This window comes from Geotrypetes seraphini, chromosome 14, assembly GCF_902459505.1.
Source record: "Geotrypetes seraphini chromosome 14, aGeoSer1.1, whole genome shotgun sequence".
Classification (NCBI taxonomy): domain Eukaryota; kingdom Metazoa; phylum Chordata; class Amphibia; order Gymnophiona; family Dermophiidae; genus Geotrypetes; species Geotrypetes seraphini.
The window spans coordinates 76,119,265-76,139,832 of NC_047097.1; the positions used below are offsets into that span (position 1 = coordinate 76,119,265).

Genomic DNA, 20,568 nt, shown 5'->3' on the forward strand with positions numbered 1-20,568 from the left:
TTTGCCTTCCCCAGTACCATCCCCCCATTGTGTAGTTATACATCGCGTTTCCTTTCCCTATATGCAAGACTTTACATTTCTCTACATTGAAGCTCATCTGCCATTTATTTGCCCACTCACTCAGTTTGTTCAGGTCCCTTTGTAGTTCTTTGCATTCCTCCACAATTCTAACCCTACTGGACAGTTTTGTGTCGTCCACAAATTTTATAACTTCGCACTTCGTCCCTGATTCCAGGTCATTAATGAATATATTGAACAGCAGCGGTCCCAGCACTGACCCCTGCGGACACCACTCGTGACCAGTGTCTAAGGTGAGCGCATGAGTGATCGCTCACTATTTTCAGTGGCGTCGCTCATACGCTTTCTCCTGTCGCTCAATCGAGGGTGGGCGGAGGTGAGAAGAAGCGGCGGCGGCCTGTATTTTAAAGTTGAAAGATGCAGAGGCGGCTCCTCTCAAGATCCCCGACTGCATCGGACTTCCGACGCAGGTGGGGATTCATGAGAGGAGCCGCTGGCATGTCTTCAGTGTTGTACCAAGGTGGGGGCGGTCCGCCCCATTTGTGCACCCGCCCTAAGGCTGCAGTCGGAGAGGAAGATCGGGCCAGCCAATCTCTGCCTGGCTGGCAGAATTGACATCGGGGGATTGCTGGTTGGCCCGTTGGGAAGCAGAGAGTGCTTGGGGTAGCCATGGTGGTGGCTTTGGGGTCTGTTTCCCCCGATGATGGCAGCAGTAGCTTTGTGGAGGGTAGGGAGAAAGAAAGGGGGTAGGCAGGGAGACAGAAGGGAAACAGAAAAAAAGAAAGGGTGCATCAAGAGAGAAAAAAGAAAGAAAGGGCAGGGAGAGAGGAAGAAAAAGTTGGGGGAGGGAATGAGGTCTGGAGGAGAGGAAGCATACAGGCTGAAAGAAGGGAAGAAAGATTGGATGCACAGTCAAAAGATGAAAGTGCAACCAGAGACTCATGAAATCACCAGACAAGGTAGGAAAAATGATTTTATTTTAAATTTAGTGATCAAAATGTGTCTGAATTTATATATGCTGTCTATATTTTTACTAAACCGCAATAGTGTTTTTTAGTGCAGGGAGCCTATGAGCGTCGAGAGCAGCGCTGGGCATTTAGCACAGTTCCCTGCACTAAAAACTGCTATTGTGATTTAATAAAAAGGAAGGGGGGTATATTTGTCTATTTTTGTATGGTTGTTACTGAGGTGACAATGCATAGTCATCTGCCTTGACCTCTTTGAAACAAACCCAGAATAGGAATGATAATTAACATTTTCTCAGTGTATAGTGTGCTTTGTGTTTTTTAATTTTATTGTTGGTAGATCATTTTGACTTGGTCATTTTAAAGTAGCTTGCAAACCCAAAACATTTGGGCACCCCTGAGCTAGAGCGTTTAAGCTGTGTATTTCTATTTTATCCCACCTTTTACAAAACTGTGGAGCGTTTTTTAGCGTCAGCCGTGGTGGTAGCAGCGCTGATGCTCAGATTTCTATGAGCGTCAGAGCTGTTACCACCGTGGCTAAAATCCACACTACAGTTTTGTAAAAGGGGAAGGGGTTAGTTTGTGATGGCATATTCCATACTAGGCGAAGGTGTTTTCTGTGTTCTGTGTGTTCGAAAGACATGGTTTTCTGTTAGGATTGACGGTGTAGGATTGATCTTTGCTGGTCTGGCTTGTTTAGTTTTACAATGGGTGTATTGATGTACTGCTCACTGCAATATATAAGATGCTGCCTTTTCCTAGGTACTCATGTGTGACGTGTGGCTTGTTACTAAAAATCATGTGTTTTGTTCAGATGGGGGGGTGCCAATAAATGATGGACCCCAGGTGTTACATATGCTAGGTACGCCACTGTATGTAAAGATACCAGAAAGCTGACGAAGCAAAAACTTTAAGTAAATTGTTATTCTTCTAAGTTTTGAGTATTTAACCCTCCCACAATCTCATGGGCACTTGTTTCAAGTTTCAAGTTTATTGAGATTTTGATTTAAACGCATTATCAAATATTTTCAATGCATATAACAAAAATAAATTTGGGGAAATAAATAAAACCATTTGAACAATAAACATACAAACATATCCATAGATGATTAAAAATACATAAGGAATACAAGGATAAACTACATTTGTTTAAAAATGCGTCCTCCGTGCCTGCTCATAAATTTGTGGAGTATGTAAATTGTCGTTCATGCATATTTTTTTTTGCACACACCTCATCAATCCTTAGAGGGAACATTGCTCGTGACCCCTTTCCAGTCAGAGTAGTGTCCCTTAACTTCTACCCTTTGTTTCCTGTCTGTCAGCCAATTTCTGATCCATTTGTGCACGTCCCCTTCCAACCCGTGGTTCCACAGTTTCCTTAGTAGGCGCTCATGGAGTACCTTGTCAGGCTTTTTGGAAGGCCAGATATACGATGTCTATGGGGTCACCTTTGTCCAATTGTTCGCTTATCCCCTCAAAGAAGTGCAGTAGGTTTGTTTGGCATGATCTTCCTTTACAGAAACCATGCTGGCTTGTTCTCATCAGATTATTTTTTTCTATATGCTCACTGATACTGTCCTTGATCAATGATTCGGCCATCTTCCCTGGAACTGAGGTTAGGCTCACTGATCTGTAGTTCCCCGGGTCGCCTCGCGATCCTTTTTTGAAGATAGGTGTAACATTCACTATCCTCCAGTCTTCCGGGATTACCCCTGTTTTCAAGGATAGATTGCAGATCTGCTGCAGTAACTCCGCTGTTTCGTTTCTGAGCTCTTTCAGTATTCTGGGGTGGATTCCGTCTGGGTCCGGAGATTTGTCAGTTTTTAATCTATCTATCTGTTTGAGTACGTCTTCGAGGCTTACCTCCATGCATGATAATTTTCCCTCTTGTTCCCCCTTGAAGATTTTTTCCAGTTCCGGCACGTTGGATGTGTCCTCTTTTGTGAAGACCGACGAGAAGAACGTGTTTAGTCTTTCTGCCACCTCTTCTTCCTCCTTCACCACTCCCTTCCTGTCTCCCTCATCCAGAGATCCCACCTCCTCCCTCGCCGGCTGTTTTCCTTTCACATATCGAAAGAATGGTTTAAAATTCCGTGCCTCCCTGGCAAGTCTCTCTTCATACTCTTTTTTTTTTTTCCTGCTTTTCTGACCACGTGGTGACATTCTTTTTGATGCTTCCTGTGCGCAATCCACCGTTCTAGGATTTAAAAGCAAACTAGATGCACATCTCATTACGAGATGCCAAGTTCTACAGAGTGGACATAAAAGCAAGACAGAATTCCGCCTTTGGGTCCTCGGTCTTACAGGTTGGCGCAGCAAGCCCAGCTTAGTTTTTATTTTTTGAGGGGGACTGCTTTTATACATCCCTACTGTCTAGAATGTCTCACTTATTGCACTGGAAAAAGAAATTATGTCTTACCCCGGTAAGTTCTTTTCCAATAGACAGGTGAGACATTCTAAACTCCCACCCAGTATTTACTGTGCATGCTTGCAGTTTTTGAGCTGTTTATGCCTTTCCAAGCTGTTTCTTGGATACCTGTCAGCCCTTGTGGACTAGAAAGAATTTGGAAATATGTTCCATTTATTGGGGAGTGGTTTCTCAGCTTCTCTGAAGCCGGTGTTGGCATTTCTCCTTACTGTTGATTAAATTCTTGAGCAAAACAATTGGTTTGAGCCTGTTGCTACAGGTGCCTCTACTTCACGTATATTGGGTGCTCCTCAGTGCTTGGGTACTAACTGTAGAGGGCGCTCAGAGTGGATTTCTTCTGCAACCATGAGACTAAAGGGAAATAACCCTACTATCTAAAATGTCTCACCTATCTACTGGAAAAAAAGCTTACCAGAGTAAGTTCTTAATTTCTTTTTATTGATAATTAATACCAAATTTTCTTACTTTGAGCATGTCTTTCAGGCTTTTTGAATTGGGTGGACTGACTGCAAGTATACACGCGGAGCTGACTGCGGCAGCTGCGATCAGCTCAGCGGCCCAGTTAGAAATTTATAAGTTCCGTCTAGCCATCTGCCATCTTTATCAATATTGGACGCAGTACTCCAGATACGGGCGCACCATCGCCCGATACAACGGCAAGATAACTTCTTTCGTTCTACTTGTAATACCCTTCTTGATTATTCCTAGCATTCTATTTGCTTTCTTAGCAACAACAATCTTATAAAACATATAAATAACTAGTATTTTAGCCCGATACATTAACGGGTGCTAGAATATATGTCTGTGTGTCTTTATTTCTGTCTCTCTCCCTGGCCCCCTTTGTCTGTCTGTCTTTCTGTGTCTCTCCCTGCTCCTGTGGCTTTCTTTTTTCCTTCTATCTATTTATCTGTCTCTCTCCCTGCCTCCTATGCAGCACCATTTCTCTCCCACCACTTCCCTGTGTGTGTGCATGTACCCAGGCTGTAAGTAATGGACAGGCTGATCGGGTTAAATTGCACAGTTTTTTGAATCTGTAGGGATTGGTCATTCTGTAGCATGTGTTACATCCAGATCTTAAGGACTTCACTTATCATTCTTCTAAACCAGTGGTCTCAAACTCAAAACCCTTTGCAGGGCCACATTTTGAATTTGTAGGTACTTGGAGGGCCGCAGAGAAAATAGTTAATGTCTTATTAAAGAAATGACAATTTTGCATGAGGTAAAACTCTTTATAGTTTATAAATCTTTCCTTTTGGCTAAGTCTTAATAATACGAATCCCTTCTATCAAAGAATTTTATAATACTCGAAAAATAAATTTTACAGTTGTTGCCCCTACACTATGGAATGCTTTACCTCAACAACTTAGAGAAGAACAACATTTAGATAAATTCAAGATCAATTTGAAGACATTTCTATTTCAGGATGCATTCTCTCTGTCTTAGTTTTATTTTTTATTTTTATTTTTATTTTTCTTATTTAATTTTATTTTTATTTTTATTTTATTTTATTTTATTTTTTTTCTTCCTCTTCCCTCTTCTCCCCATCTACTTTATTCATAAACTCTTCCGAATCCAATTCATATATCCAACCGCTTTAAAAAAGCGATCCTACCCAAATTGTTTTTTTCCCATCCCTACTTCTCCCTTTCTTCTCTAAAATATGTAACTTTCCCCCTCCCTCTCCCTCTTATCCACACGTTCATGTTAGTCAAATTATGTTTTAAATGTTCACTCACTACATTTTATATCTAAACTTTTATAAATCTTATTGTAAACCGGCCAGATACTTTGTGATGGTCGGTATATTAAAAAGTCAATAAACTTGAAACTTGAAACTTGATAATATTATAATTTATAGCTAAAGAGACATATGATCAAGAAACTGTTTTATTTTACTTTTGTGATTATGATAAACATACCGAGGGCTTCAAAAGAGTACCTGACGGGCCGCATGTGGCCCCCGGGCCGCAAGTTTGAGACCACTGTTCTAAACAGTTGTTTGGCATTTGGGGGGCAGGTATTGGAGGTTTCTATTCAAGCTGACACGTGGTGGGATTGTGTCTCCCTTTTTTTTAGTTTTATCCTGTGAGTCTTGGGTTTGAGGTCTTAGAAGTTGGCACTTAATTATTTTTACTGTAGCTCTTGTCCGTCGCGGCCGACATCCGCCGCCAATAGCCACTGCCGACATCCGCCTCGGGGGGGGGGGGGATTCTGGCGCATGCGCACTCCTACCTGCAGTGCCCTACAGCACACGGAAAACAGAACACGCAGATGGGAGTGCGCATGCGCGAGTAGCCTTTTATTATATTAGATAGCAAAAAGATATTTATAAATAATGTGTTTGACCACAAGAAGTGTGGCTGGCTTAAGAATATATCATACTAAACCAGCAATTTTTTGGGAATCTTCATGAGAAGCTGCGCCAGTTAAGTTCTATAAAACAAGAATTAAGTTCAAATCAAATGAGGACAAGTCCCTAAATATAGCAGCATGGAAAATTTAAAATGTTATCACTCACCAGTTTGTCTCCTTCCCTTCCCTCCCATTCCATAATCCAGCATCACCCCCCCCCCCCTCATGTCCCTCTCATGTCATCCAGTATCGCTTTTGTTCCCTCCTTCCCTGTGGTATCCCAACATTTATCATTTATCCCCTTTTAATATGCCAAGTATTAGTTGATGTTTCTTTGTAATTATTTTCTTTTTGTTAATGTTAATGGTATTGTTAATGGCATTTTTATTATGTTCATGCTCTCTTTTTTATATTGTAAACCCGCTTAGAAATTAGATAAGTGATTAAATCAAATTTTAATAAAACCTTGAAACTATCCCTTTAATAAAACCATTCCTCTATCCCTTCCCCCTGCCCATAGTCTCCAGCATCTCTTTATCTTCTTCTACCTCTCCCCTCTCCCATGAGCTGCTTTGTTATCTCCCTTCCTCTGGAGCAGTAATGTGATATTTAGCATTTACAGAAGAATCATCATGTCAGGCTGGCTGGCACTGGGCTTTGAACATCTGTACATGTTCAAGGCCTGCCTGCTCTTGCCCCCTCTGCAATTGCAGTTTCTCAGGGAGTAGGAGCGGGCAGGCCTAGCATGTTCAGATGCTCAAGGTCCTATACCAACTGGCTTTGGTGCATGTTCTATAAATGCTGAATTTGTGGCTGACCAGGGGAAGGGAGCTAAGAAGCTGAGCAACATGTGGGACAAGGAGGGAAGGACAATTTTGTGGGTGATATGGTGCCTGTGGCACCCCTCTGTTACAGCACCTACTATATGTGCTGTGTTTTTCAAGGGCAGAGGATTAATTTGTCTTGCCACAGCTTCTTGGGAAGCTTTGTACTGAGACAATGGCTGTATTATATGTCCTGTGATGTATGTTCTGCTGCTTTACTAGTTTCTCTGATCTTGCCTCTAGAGAGATGCCAAGGGGCAGTATCTATTTGACCTGCTCTGCCATCACCTGAACCTGTTGGAGAAGGATTACTTTGGGATTCGATTTGTGGATCCAGACAAGCAGCGGGTGAGTGTTTCCAGGATTGCTTTTGATAGACGTTTGGCAGAATGAAGAGGTTCCCCATATAATGTACCATAGAGAGAAGATGTGGCTGTTGGAGACCCATTCCTGATCTCTCTGTCTTTCCTTTATTCCCAGTGAGGTGCCCTCCCTGCTGCCATATCCTTCTCTGGTCACTTTCTTTGAAACTGAAATTCATGAGAAGAAGGAAATCCACTATAAGAAAGATGGCAAAAGAGAAGACCAGGACCCAGATGCACTAAAGTCAGTGATCGTCGCTAAATCAGTTTTGACTGCTTTAGCGATGATCACATTTGCCGACCCAATGCACAAAATGGTTCAACGCGTGTTTTTCCCCTCAGTTGCCCATTTTCCGACCAGGCTATTCAAATTAGCTAAAACCCCATGTAAACTAGCCAAGCAATCAATGCCCACTTCCTCCTGTCACTGTATGCTCCCCCACCCCGAACCCACTCGATATCTTTTTCACAAGTTGGGAGCAGGAGAGATGCTGTCCCATCTGTTCTGAGGCCCGCCAGTCCAAAATGGCAGGCCTTCCCCTCCTGGGCCTAAGGCCCTGATTGCCTCAGATACCTAAGGCCCCTCCCAATCAGAGGCCTTAGGCTCCTCTGTATCCTGGGAGGAGCCTTAAGCGTCTGAGCCAATCATGACCTTAGGTCCCTCCCTGTGTATCACATGATGCACTAGGGAGGGGAAGGCCCACCATTTTGGACTAGTGGGCCTTGGAGCACCGCAACCCTCCTGCTCCCAAGTTATGAAAAAGGTACCGGTTGGGAGTTCATGGGAGCATCCAGTGACAGGTGGGCATGGGCATCCCTCCTGCCTATTTTGGAGGAGGAAAAGGGATGGTTTGATGGGGTGGGGTCCTCTATTGGGAGAAGGGAGTGGGCATCCCTCCTGCCAATTTTTTCTGACGCGGGGGGTGGGGGTTCGGCAAGGCAGGGGATAGTGGGCATCCCTCCTGTTGATTTTCACTGGTGCGTGGGAGATGGTCCCCGGTGCCGGTTCGTCAGGGAGATGTTGGGGAGGGTCATCTTTGTGGGGGAGGGTGGCTTTTTCTTTCTTTTTTTTAATAGGGCGCAGATATTGTGCATGTGTAACACAGCATCTGTGCCTATTAAAAAGAAAAGGTTTCCTATCCCGAACAGCTGAGTGGCAGGAGGCTGCTTTGGGGCTTTCCCTGCCTCTCAGCTGTTCGGGCTTCCCCTGCCAGCACTGTGCATGTGTGAGAGTCACTTACAGTGATCAATTGGGCAGGAAGACGGGGATTACGACGAACCTCTGTACGAATCATTTGCATGCAAAATTTTTAGTGTATGAATAGCTCTTTTAGAATCGGCCAAAAATTGGATTGGAGTGGATCCACGCCATCTTACCGATCCTGTTTAGTACATCAGGTAGCAGCACAATTCATCTTTTGCTGGCTGGAGGTGCTCCTCTAAGAAATAGATGCAGAATTGCTTCACCTCTTGTCGGTTCCTGAACCAGCTGCTCCATAAAGCAGTCCTTGATTTCATCAAGGAATTTTCTCCCTAGCATGCCCTGATGTTACATTCACCCAGTCAATTTTGGGGTAGTTGAAATTATTGTGTTACCCAGTTTGTTAGCCTCCCTATTTCCTGATAACATTTCAGCATCTGTCTGTTTATCCTAGTCAGGCGGACGGTAATACACTCCTATCACATTCTTTTTCCTTCTTACACATGGAATTTCTACCTATAGGAATTCAAAGGTGTGTTTCTGTAGAATTTTCAGCCCATTCGATTCAAGGCCTCCTTAACATAAAATACTATGCCTCCACCGATTTGATCCACCCTTTCACTATGATATGGCTTGACCCATTGATTATCTTCCTTCTACCAGGTCTCAGAAATGCACATTATATCTATCTTTTCATTTAGTGCAATATATTCCAACTCTCCCATCTTGTTTCTTAGGCTTCTCCCTAAGGATCCAGCACCTCTCCCCCTTCCCACCAGTTCCCCTCCCATGAGTCCAACATCTCTTTCCCTCCCCTCCAGCTTCCAGCCGCAGGTCTGGCACCTCTCTCTTTCCTTCAGCTCTAGTTCACCCCTCCCAAACATGGGTCCAGCACCTCTCTTCCTTCTCTCCAGTACCAGTCCCCACATATGGGTCCAGCATCTCTCTCCATTCTCCCCAGCCCCCAGACCAGACCTAGGACTGTTCTTCCCTTCAGCTCCAGCTCTGGAGCCTGCCAGCACCCCCTCCCCACGGGTCCAGCAGCCCTCCAGCCCTCCCATCGTGGTAAAAATAAAACAACAACCAGAACCCATGGGTCAGCCCCTCTATGCCTTCCTCCCCACTTCCACTCACGACCTCATGTCTATCCGTACCGTAGGAGCTTCAGCAACCAAGATAAATCTTCACAGGCCTGCCTCCGTGGTCTTCCTTCGACTGGGTCCCTCCTTCTGATGTAACTTCTGGTTACATTAGAAGGTGGGACCTGGAGGTAGGCCTGTGAAGATTTATCTTGGTCACAGAAGCTCCCTAAGATATGTTTAGGCAAGGGGTTGGGAGGGGAGGTAGGGAGGAAGTCATAGAGGAGCTGACCCGCAGTAATAATCACATTCTTTACCGTGGGAGCTAAGCTTTTTACCTCTCCCGCAGGGCAGTAAAAAGCCTTGCTTCCATATCTGCAGTAAACTGCCAATATTGTTTCCTGTTTTGCTATGGTTTACCATGAGGACGGGTCTCTATGTTGTTGTCTATCGATAATGTCCAGTTACTTTTCCCCTTGATGATTGTTCCATGTCAACTATTGTTGAGGTCTCTTTGAAACTGGCTTAGAATGCCAGTTGGCTAAGTACCAACTAACTGTTGCAGTTGGGGGTGGGGTGACATCATTGACTAAGATGGTTGCATGAGTAGGTAGTTCTAGGCAACTCCTGATTTATATAATTATGTATCGATGCCATCCCCAGCTCTTTATTGAAACTAGAGAATGTCAAGGGGACAGGTACCTGCAGTTAACCGTGGGGTGTGGACAGGACGAGGACAGAGCCCATCCACGGGACAGGGATAAACTTTGTTCCCATGCCATTCTCTAGACTAGTATCAATATGGAAAAACTGAACAGACAATTTGCAAATTAATTCAATGCTGCTTTTGGATTTAAATGACATTATTTATGTCTTATCTGCTTTTGATATGGCAACAAGAGTCTTGTCTGCTGATCAGACTCCAACAATCTGCAACGTTCTTCCATCGTGTGCCTAGTTCCTAAAGCATCTTATTGTTCCTACAAGAGATTCTTCCTTCATTGCTGGCATTAAAGAGCATTTCCAACATTTAGTAAACACTTATTTTCCTGTTCATCCGCTACACAGTTTAGGTTCTCTTTTACACCCATGTGTATACATTTTTTAGGGCCTCTCAGCACTGAAAGATCTGCGTTTAGAAGTTACCATTACAAGGCTTAGACCCAGGTCAAAAGTGTATGAGCTGTCTTTTGACTTTCTATTTAATGTGTACTGTACAATGGTTATGGGAGTAACAAACCTATATCTGTACTTGGAATGATGACTTTTAAAACGCCTCAGTACATTATATATTTAATCGTTACTTGGTTCTTAAATCTAATTCAAAATTAAATTGCATATAAAAATTGATTTTGTACTGAGTAGTGATTAAAAATGTGCTTTATTAAGGGGCTCTATGGTCTTTGACCAAGAGCTACTGAGCAACTTTGTCAGCAGGTTTGAAAGCATGAGGCGATGCATGTTAGAAATCTAGAATAAAAATATTTTTCTTGCTTGAAAGTAAGCTCCAGTGGCTTCTCCTGAGTTGTGAAAACAAATGTAAATGGTGTAATAATGAAACACTTGTACTTACTGTCTTTTTTATGATTTGTTACCATATTTTAAAGTAGTGTACGGTACGATAGCATTAGTTCATGCACACACTATTAATCTTTCCCAGGGGCACACTTTGGTGACTCACTTCCTCAAGTAAGGCAAATGCTTTTTCCGGTGCAATAGGTGAGACGTTCTAGACTGAGGGGTAGTGTCCCCATGGCCGAGTGCCATCTACAGAAGGAATCCACTCTGGAGTTTTTCTTTGTGCCTCTGCTGTACTTCACTGGGCTCCTTAGCTCCACCTACAGTTTCTCCCTTCTGCACACCTGCCAGCAGGAGTGTGTTCTGCTGTCCAAAATTTATTATATTATTGTGTGTTTTTTGTCTCTTTCTCGGGAGTTTTGGTGCTTGGAGCAATTATTCAGCTCTGCCTGCATTAAGATTACACAGACTTCGGTCTGCAACTGACAGGCCAGTCCCTGGTGGTATCTGTCAGTCAAAGACACCAAACTAGTTTTCAAGTCACAACTTTCATTGTTGTGTCAAAAATGAGAAGGAAAAGATGTGAGTGCCTGCACTGATTAGTGTCAATAACAACAGTTATCAGCAAGTCAAGCTTTCTTTCATAGATCAAAATCTTTCATTTTTAGAATTATTCAAAGTATTGTGCCGATTTGTAAACTCATGTGATATAAAAAAAGAAAAATAATGAATTAAGAGTGCTGCTAAACAACCGCACTTATCTTTAAGTAGCCTGTGGGCCGATGGGACCCGTTTTGCCAGAATTTCTTGGCTTCTTTAAATGCTACAAATGAAAAACCATTTTACTTATAACTGATTAAAAAAATTGTAAAATACATTTAACCAAGACATACTTACTACTGCATCAATATGATTCAAAAATGGCACTGACACAAGATAGACGCTGAGCATGCTCATTTTAACTCTTTTCAGTTATGACATCGCCACTATACAAGATAAGGGTGACCCGGTCGACATTGTATATCTAGATTTTCACGTATCTTCTGTAGAAGGACATTCCGTAGCTTTGGGCCTTTGACATAGAAGACGCATTCCCATGTTCTTCAAGATATATCAAAAGAAAAAAAAGGAAGTATTGACTAAATTACAAGTTGCCAAATGTCATGATTGCATAGATTCACAAAGATGCAAAGTAGAGGCAACAGCAGATGATATTTTACCAATCAATTCCTTGAAAACCATAGCAAGTAACTTGAAATAACCCAGTGGACTTATGTGGTCATATCTTGATATCCTGTTTTCTTTTTCTTTTAGCACTGGCTGGAATTCACAAAGTCTGTTGTGAAACAAATGAGATGTAAGTATCAAATCGTCACTGTATGTTCAGGAATGTATATATCTGAGGCTGACTTAACCTTTAGGCAAACGAGGTAGCTGCCTAGGGTGGCATCTTCTAGGGGGAAGTCAAAACAAAATGGATCTTAACCTTCACAGTAATAGTGGGACCCTTCGATGCTTCTATAAAGTTGGGAGTGATCCCGAAGGATAGGGTCCCTCTGCACAAGAGTGGACCAGAGAATAGTGAATTTTCTGGAATCCAATGGATTGCATGACCTAGGCAGCATGGTTTTACTAGAGGTAGGTCTGTTGGACAAATCTGATTAGTTTCTTTGACTTTTAGGGGGAACAGTAGACATAGTATGCTTAGATTTTAACAAAGCTTATGGCACAGCTCCACATTGGCAACTGATAAATAAAGCGAGTGCCCTAAAATGACTGTTAGGGCTCAAAGAATCAATCAACTTTGACAGCGCTAAGAGAGAGGTAGTCAGGGACCAGATTCTCTAGTTTGTGCTGCATCTTATATAGCATTTCAAAATTATTTCCATAAGTATAGAGGATAATACATAATAGCTCATTAGTGCATCCACTTAATGTTGATTAGTAGCATAACACTTGTATAAATAACATGAAGAAAGACCTGGCGAAGCTTGAAGAATGGTCTCAAATCTGGCAGCTAAAATTTAAATCTAAAAATTTCAAGGTCATGCATTTGGGCTGCAAAATCCCAAAGGAACGGTACAGTTTAGGGAGTGAAGAGCTTATGTGCACGACGGAAGAGCAGGACTTGAGTGTGATCGTATGTGGCCAAACAGGTTGAAAAGATGACAGCGCCTAGGGAGAGGTATTGATGTCCCTGTATAAGACTCTGGTGAGACCTCATTTAGAATATTGGAGACTGCACCTTCAAAAAGATATAAAAAGGATGGAGGCGGTCTAGAGCAGCGGTCTCAGACTTGCAGCTCGGGGGCCACCTGCAGCCCGCCAGGTACTCGTCATCCACTTCACAAGTTTCAAGCGCCTGTACACAATTGTGAGGTGGAGTCCAATCGCGTTTAGATGCAGTGAGGCGGGCAGCGTTCCAGAATGTGCAGCCTGGAGGCAGTGCAGCTTGTGCATGTGTCCGGTGTAGAGCTGAAATTATCAGAAGCAATTAAGTAGTTTCTGATAATCCACATTTTGGATTTGTAGGTACTTGGAGGGCCACAGAAAAATGAGTTAGGGGTCCTTTTACTAAGGTTCGCTAGCCAATTTAGCGCACGCTAACGTGTCCATAGAATCTAATAGACGTGTTAGCTTTTAGCATGCGCTAAATTGGCTAGCGAGCCTTAGTAAAAGGACTCCTAACTATTTTTTTCTGCGGTTAGATAGGTTCCTGCTGGACCAGAATATACGCAGGTAAGGCTAGACTCAAATAGGGAATTGGCAATTCTTATGTACAAATCCAAACTGTGGCCCTGCAAAGGGTTTGAGTTTGACACCACTGGTCTAGAGGAAAACTACTAAAATGGTGTACAGAGACAGACTTCAAGATCTCAATCTGGCAGGAGAGGAGAGATATGATAGCGATGCACATGAGTCGAGTCTTTCTTTTGAAAGGAAGCTCTGGAATGAGAGGGCATAGGATGTAATCAAAGGAAAGACTTTTTTTTACAGATGCGTGGAACAGTCTCCCGGAAGGAGTGGTTGAGACAGAGACTGTGTCTGAATTCAAGAAGGCCTGGGATAGGCACGTGGGATCTCTCAGAGAGAGAAAGAGATAATGGTTACTGTGGATGGGCAATTTGGCCTTGATCTGCCAAGTTTCCAAACCACTGTACACAGTATTTAATTCCTTCCAAAAATAGTCTCGGAATTTTCTCTTAATCCATCCATTGTGCTTCCAGTCTTCTTCCTGAAGCCTTGTTCTCATCCTGGGGAAATAGCTCTTCATACATTGGACTGTAAGAGTACCTTGGCTTACTATACTAAAGGCTAAGCCGCACAGGACTTTACCTCAACTGTTCATCTCAGACTGAGCCGGCTTGTAGCCAAGAGAGATATTTCCACATGGTTACGGCCTGCATTTCCTTTTGCTATGCTCAGACTGGGCTGCAGTTTGAGGCATACAAGATCCAAGCTAAGGCAGCCTCAGTGGCTTTCTTATTATGTTCCATTCCCATTAATGAAATTTGCAAAGCAGCTACTTGGTCCTCAATTCACACATTCACATCTCACTACTGTCTGGATTCCTATTCCAGGCGAGATGATCATTACTGAATTTATTTTCTTCTTGATGGCCAACTCTCCCTCCATCCTATTATATTCAGCTTGGGAGTCCCATATGTGAGAATATGCTGCCTACATGTCCTAGGATAAAGCACAGTTACTTACTGTAACAGGGGTTATCTGGGGACAGCAGGCAGATATTCTCACATCCCACCCACCTCCCCTGTTTGGCTTCTTAGCTTGCTTACTGAACTGAGGTACCGCGAGCTGGCATTGGGCGGGAAGGCACTTGCACATGTGCAGTGCGGGCAGTCGCAAAGTTTCTAAAAACTTAGTGGCAATACATTTTTACTACTGTCTGTACCAGGCTCAGTGGATGAAGTCACCCACGTGTAAGAATATCTGCCTGCTGTCCCCGGAAAACACCTTCTTACGATAAGTAACTGTGCTTTACCATTTTGCCTGGCACTGATGTCAGACTCACTGGTCTATAATTTTCTGGATCACCTCAGGAGCCTTTTTTAGAAATCGGCGTCACGTTGGCCACCCTCCAGTCTTCTGGTACTATTCTGAATTTTAAAGAAAAATTACTAATTATTAACAATAGCTCTGCCAGTTCATTTTTCAGTTCTGTCAGCATTCTGGGATGTATACTGTTTTCCAGCTGATTTGTTACTGTTCAGTTTGTCAAATTGTTAGAGATTTGTTTGAGTTTCTCTGATTCATCAGAACTGAATACCATTTCTGGCACCGGTAACATCTTCCTTGGTGAAGACTGAAACTAAGAATTCATTTAATCTCTCCACTATGGCCTTGTCTTTCCTGGTTTAGTGAAAAGAACTGCTTGGGATTTGCTGGGGTTGAGGAAGAGTTTGTTAGCTTCTAGCCATGATTTGAGCAAGTTTCTTATTAATGGTATTTATTTCCTGAGATTGGAAGGGTCTATGATACTGGCATAGATGAAAGCTGTGACGTCCAAAGATTGAAAGAGAGTGAGTAATGGTGCCAGGAAAATGTTGACGAGTGTGTGAGAGAGAATAGATCCATTGAGGAGGAGATAGTAGATAGCATGGTTAGGCAGACTAGATAGGCTATATGATGTTTTCTCTGTTTCTATTAAGTGCACAGGGCCCCTGAGCCTAGAGACACTGATTGTTGAGTGATCCATACATAGGGCCCCTAAGCCTTAGAGGCTGTGACTCTCTTACCTATGGGATACCCCAAGGTTCTATTCTGTTACCTCTCTTATTTAACATTTTTCTCTCTCCACTACTCACCATTTCTCAATCACTAGGTTTTACATCATTCTCCTATGCAGATGATATTCAACTTCTGCACCCTTTTGACCCGGAAAATGATGAAGAAATAACGGCTATCAATAAAAAATTAGACTTGATAAAAAATTGGCTAAGTTCTAATAAATTAGCATTAAACATTCAAAAATCTAAAACTATGTTCTTCACATGGAAAAAAGACTTAATGCCAATATCATCGTTCATCCTAGATAATATTCCCTTAGAGTCAGTACCTAAGCTAAAAATTCTAGGAGTAGTGGTTGATGTTGACTTATCATTTCATAATCACATCAGTCAAATAGTTAAATCTTGTTTCCATAAATTACGTCTGATTCGTTCAATCTCTACATTTCTAGACCTTAAATCTGTTAATATATTAATCCATTCCATGATCATATCTAAAATCGATTATTGTAATTCCCTTCTAATCAACATAACACAAAAAGAAAAAAGACGGCTTCAGATAATCCAAAATACAGCAATAAAACTTATTCATAAAGCGAAAAAATATGATCATGTTACACCACTAATGATTAAATCACACTGGCTTCCCATTTCCCACCGTATTAATTTTAAGATACTCTTTTTAGTATTCAAAGTTCTAACCTTCAATGAACCACAATTTATGACAAGAATGATTATTCCTTACAATGCCCCTCGCTCTCTTCGATCATCTTCTTTAAATTTATTAACGGTTCCCTCTTTGAAAATCGTTGGCACAAGAAGAAGCGATGTGTTTTCTGTTATGGCTCCTAAATTGTGGAATTCATTGCCACATTATATCAGAAATGAAAAAGATCTTACCTCTTTTAAAAAATTTTTGAAAACTTTTTTGTTTCAAGACGCTTTTAATATTTAATATGTCTAATTTTGGACTCTTCATATTTTGTAACAGATATTAATCCCCTTCCCTCCCTCTCGTTTTTTCCTTTTTATGTAATTTTCAATATAAAATGAATTTGTAACTTTTCCCCCCTTTCCCTCTTTAATCATGTCTGTCTTTAATCTGACTGCAATAATGTTAGTGGGTTTATTTAATTTGTATGTTGTCTTTTATACCCAATTATCTGTGAGACCACTAACTAGTGGCTTTTTAAATTGTTCATCGCTTAGAAAGTTTGTATAAGCGATTCATCAAAAGGTAATAAACTTGAAACTTAAACTTGAGTGATCAATGCATTGAAGTGGGGCTAGGTGCTTGTAAGTGAGTACTTACGTAAATGAAGAATTATTGAGGAACTAGTCAGATTGAACCCTATGATCCATTTACTTAGATATAGTCACATTTTTAGTTTAATAATCATCTTATGAAATTATTTCTAAGCTAAGAAGAATAACGATATTAGTGGGTCTTTTGTGTTCTTTGACTTTTCCATTTTGTCTTCTAGCACAACCTCCTTACACCATGTGCTTTCGAGTGAAGTTTTACCCAACAGATCCCTCTGCTTTGAAAGAAGAAATTACCAGGTGGGGCATTTTTCTTCTCCCACTCTTAGACAGCTGACCAACGTACCAATGATCGGGATGGTGTGGAGCTAAGCAAAAGGGGGGGACTTTTTCTTGATACAGCCTTCGGGCGAAACATGTCGGAACGACAGGTCTCCTCCCTGATAACTACTGACAAAAGGAAAACTCAGAAAATGCAGAAAAAAAGATAAGTTGAAAGATTAAGTATAGAAGCACTAAAGCACTTTATATAAAACATAATGGTCTGATGAGGAGGCTAGTGCCGCATAGTATTTGGCCACTCAAACCAATTGGCTAATACTGGCACTTTTGAAGACCAATGAATAAGTCAAAATGATAAATGAACATGTTATGAAGAGTGAAGTATTCTCTTGGCATGTGCAGTGTTTAGCTCATATCCTTTGCTTTATTTCACAGGTATCTTGTCTTTCTGCAGATTAAGAGGGATCTCTATCATGGACGCCTGCTCTGCAAAACCTCTGATGCTGCATTATTAGCTGCTTATATCCTGCAGGGTAATAATGAGTTCCTGAAGGGTGGGGTGAGATTAGTTATTAATTGTAATGAAGATTTTCATCTGGGAAAGAGGTATGATATATGCATGTGATACATGAAGGGGCTTGCTTGACTAGATTGTAAGCATCATGGAACTCTCTCTTACATGTCTTGTGTCTACTACCGCTACAGAAAAAAACAATAGTGCATCAAATATTTTTAGATTTTGGCTCATACCTTTTCAGTGGTTGCTCAAGGTGAAGATTCAGCTTGAAAAATAGAGACAGCGAAATAAGTTTATACCAGAGGCAAAGGACAATCATGCTCAATTTATTTGATACACTGCCAATATAAAACCAAGATTCAAATCTAAGCAGATTACAATAAAAGTGAGTTGCCCAACCTCACAAGGAGCTGCAGTGTGTAACTTAGGATAGGATGCTGTCTAAGTTAGAGAAGACAGTCTTAAGTCAGTCCCCCCTCCCCTGTGAAATACCTCTCAGCTTTTGAAAGGAGGATTAAAATCCATCTGTAATTTAAATAAACACTCTGCCCCTATTGGATTGGTCAACAACAGATTTCAAAGAGCGAGGTTTTAGTCTATAATCAAATTGAGCAGTTGCTGGAAACAGGCAAACCATGAAACAGTAGCAAAGGACACAAAGGAAAGAAAACCCAGTTGAGAATATAATTGCCATGACCCCAGACTTTGAATATATTCCTACTGAGCAGATTACTGGCCTCTGAAACTGTGGCAGGAAAGATCATATATCCTCGATCTGACACGGTATACTATTGAAACCAAATAAGGCTGTCTTGGATCCAAAATGGCCTTAATAGGTTTCCTTTTTGCTACCCCTAAAAACTTTGAGCACCTCATCCTACATTGGCTTTCAATTGTGTTGGCAAAACACTTTGTTGCTGAAGAAGGAAGCTATTTGGGCAACCCGGATGCACAGAGAGGTAGTGATCGACAAACAATCAACACAGCAAGCGGCACATAGCAGACCAGCAGGTGCAGGAGGGTGGAATTTATTACAAACAAGTATCCGACTTGGCCTGGTTTCAAGAGTACAGCTGTCAATATAGACATAATTAAAATCAAATCAATAACAACTTGAGGAATGTGGTGCAGTGGTTACAAAGCCACTTTGGCACACCTGTGCTCTTACAGCTTAACCTTTTCCTATCGTAATACATTTTATGTTACGCTGGTTCCAATCGTAATTATTTTAGCAAAGTTTTATATTATTCACCGTTATCACTTACGGCTATTGTAAACATAATGTAAATAAGTCATAAGTCTGTAAATTCAAATATTATCCCAGGACAAGCAGGCATGATATTCTCACATGTGGGTGACGTCATCTACGGAGCCCCAGCGCGGACAGCTTTTCAAGCAAACTTGATTGAAGTTTCAAGTTTGCTATGCTGCACCACGCATGTGCATGCCTTCTTGCCCACTAGAGGGCGCATCCCCACCTCGTGGTCCTCAGTTCAGTTTTTTCCGCGGAGCCAGAAGCCCTGTGGAATTTGTGCTCTTCTAATTTGCCTTCTGACACCGCGGCTGAGTGGTTTTTTCTCGGTCGCTGTGCTTAATTTGTGTTTTTATTTTGTTCGTGTGTCTTTTTTCGTTAACAAAAAAAAATAACCTTTTTCGTTCGGCTCCGGGGGCTCCCAGTAGCCGCGGCCGCGGGACCTCGTTCGTTCCCGGCCGGTTTTTGGGCCCATGTCCCGTCCCTTGACGGGTTTTAAAAAGTGCACCCGGTGCGATCGGCTGCTTTCCATCACCGATCCCCACCGGTGGTGCTTACTTTGTCTGGGTCCTGAGCACCCGACCGACTCCTGCACTCGGTGCTCTACTTTTCAGCCGAGAGCTCTCCGCCGCCGTCGCGCTCGGATGGCGGAGCTCTTCGCTGTCGACCCCGCGGCGGGGAAGGCCTCGACGTCGGCCTCGGCTTCGGCCCCGGCCTTGACCTCGGCCTCGACTCCCTCGACCTCGCCCCGACAGCCTGCTTCGTCGAGGCCGGCGTCCTCGACCCCGAAGTCGATGGTGGGTAAGTCCTCACTTCCTTCTTCTCTTCCAGCCTCGAAGAAGCCATCCTCGGGCTCATCGACGGGGGCGGGTGGGCCGTCCTCGGCCCCGCCCCGAGCGTCGAAGTCGGGTGCCCCGCGGGAATACTCGAGACCGAGGTTGCCCTTGAGGGAGCACCCGCCGGCCCAGGATCTGCCGACTATGATGGGGGTTCCCGTCTTTCAAGACTTGCTCCGTGCGCTCATTGCCTCGGAACTGTCCGGTGCCCTTGCGCACCTCCAGCCGTCTTCGGCCTTGTCAGCCCCGGCTTCGGCGGCCTCGGTCTCGGTACCCTCGACTTCGGCCCCCGGGGTGGCTTCGGCCTCGACCCCGACCTTGCCCTCGACCTCAGTTGACCAGCCTGAGCGGAGCGTGCGGCCTCGGGACAAGGTGCGGAGGGTTCGGAGGATCTCTTCCTCTTCTTCCTCGTCGAGGTCCTCCCGGGGCTCCTCTCCCTCGGGTCGGCCTCGGGCGAAGCATCAACCCTGCGGTCTCCGAGCTCCGCCTCGATAATCCGAGGCTTTTCCGTTCCTCTGAGGTGGAGTTTTCGAGGGACTCTTTGCCGAGACGGAAGGGGCGTGCCTCGGTGCCTCATACCCCGGGGACTTCCCGCAGGGGTTCCTCGGGGCATGGGCGGTCCCCGACCCCGTCGAGGTCGCTGGGTGCGGCTTCTTGGGGTTCGGGGTCTGGCACCGGTAAGGAGCCTCGTTACTCAAAAAGTCGGCGTTGAAGAAGTCTCAGCCTTCTAGGGTCTCTGCTGCGGTCCCCCCCGGGCGGGAGGGACGGACCCTGGACAAGTTTGGTCGTCGCCTCTATTCCAACTCCATGATGGCTGCCAGGGTCCTTAATTACGCATTCACCTTCTCATCCTATTTAAAGCAGATGGTGAAGGCGTTGCCCAGGTATTATGGGGTCATGCCGGATTCCCACAAGGGGGATTT

The 20,568-nt window shown here is 43.4% G+C and overlaps 1 protein-coding gene across 3 annotated transcripts in view; it reads left to right on the forward strand.

The window, feature by feature from the left end:
* FRMD5 (FERM domain containing 5) overlaps positions 1 to 20,568 on the forward strand; it is a 102,559-nt gene that overhangs the window by 10,412 nt on the left and 71,579 nt on the right. For all 3 annotated transcript variants that reach the window (XM_033919687.1, XM_033919688.1, XM_033919689.1), the window contains exons 2-5: positions 6,831 to 6,935; positions 12,062 to 12,104; positions 16,980 to 17,058; positions 17,476 to 17,573. In XM_033919687.1, coding sequence (XP_033775578.1) covers positions 6,831 to 6,935; positions 12,062 to 12,104; positions 16,980 to 17,058; positions 17,476 to 17,573 — 325 coding nt within the window. The remainder of the gene's footprint in view (positions 1 to 6,830; positions 6,936 to 12,061; positions 12,105 to 16,979; positions 17,059 to 17,475; positions 17,574 to 20,568) is intronic.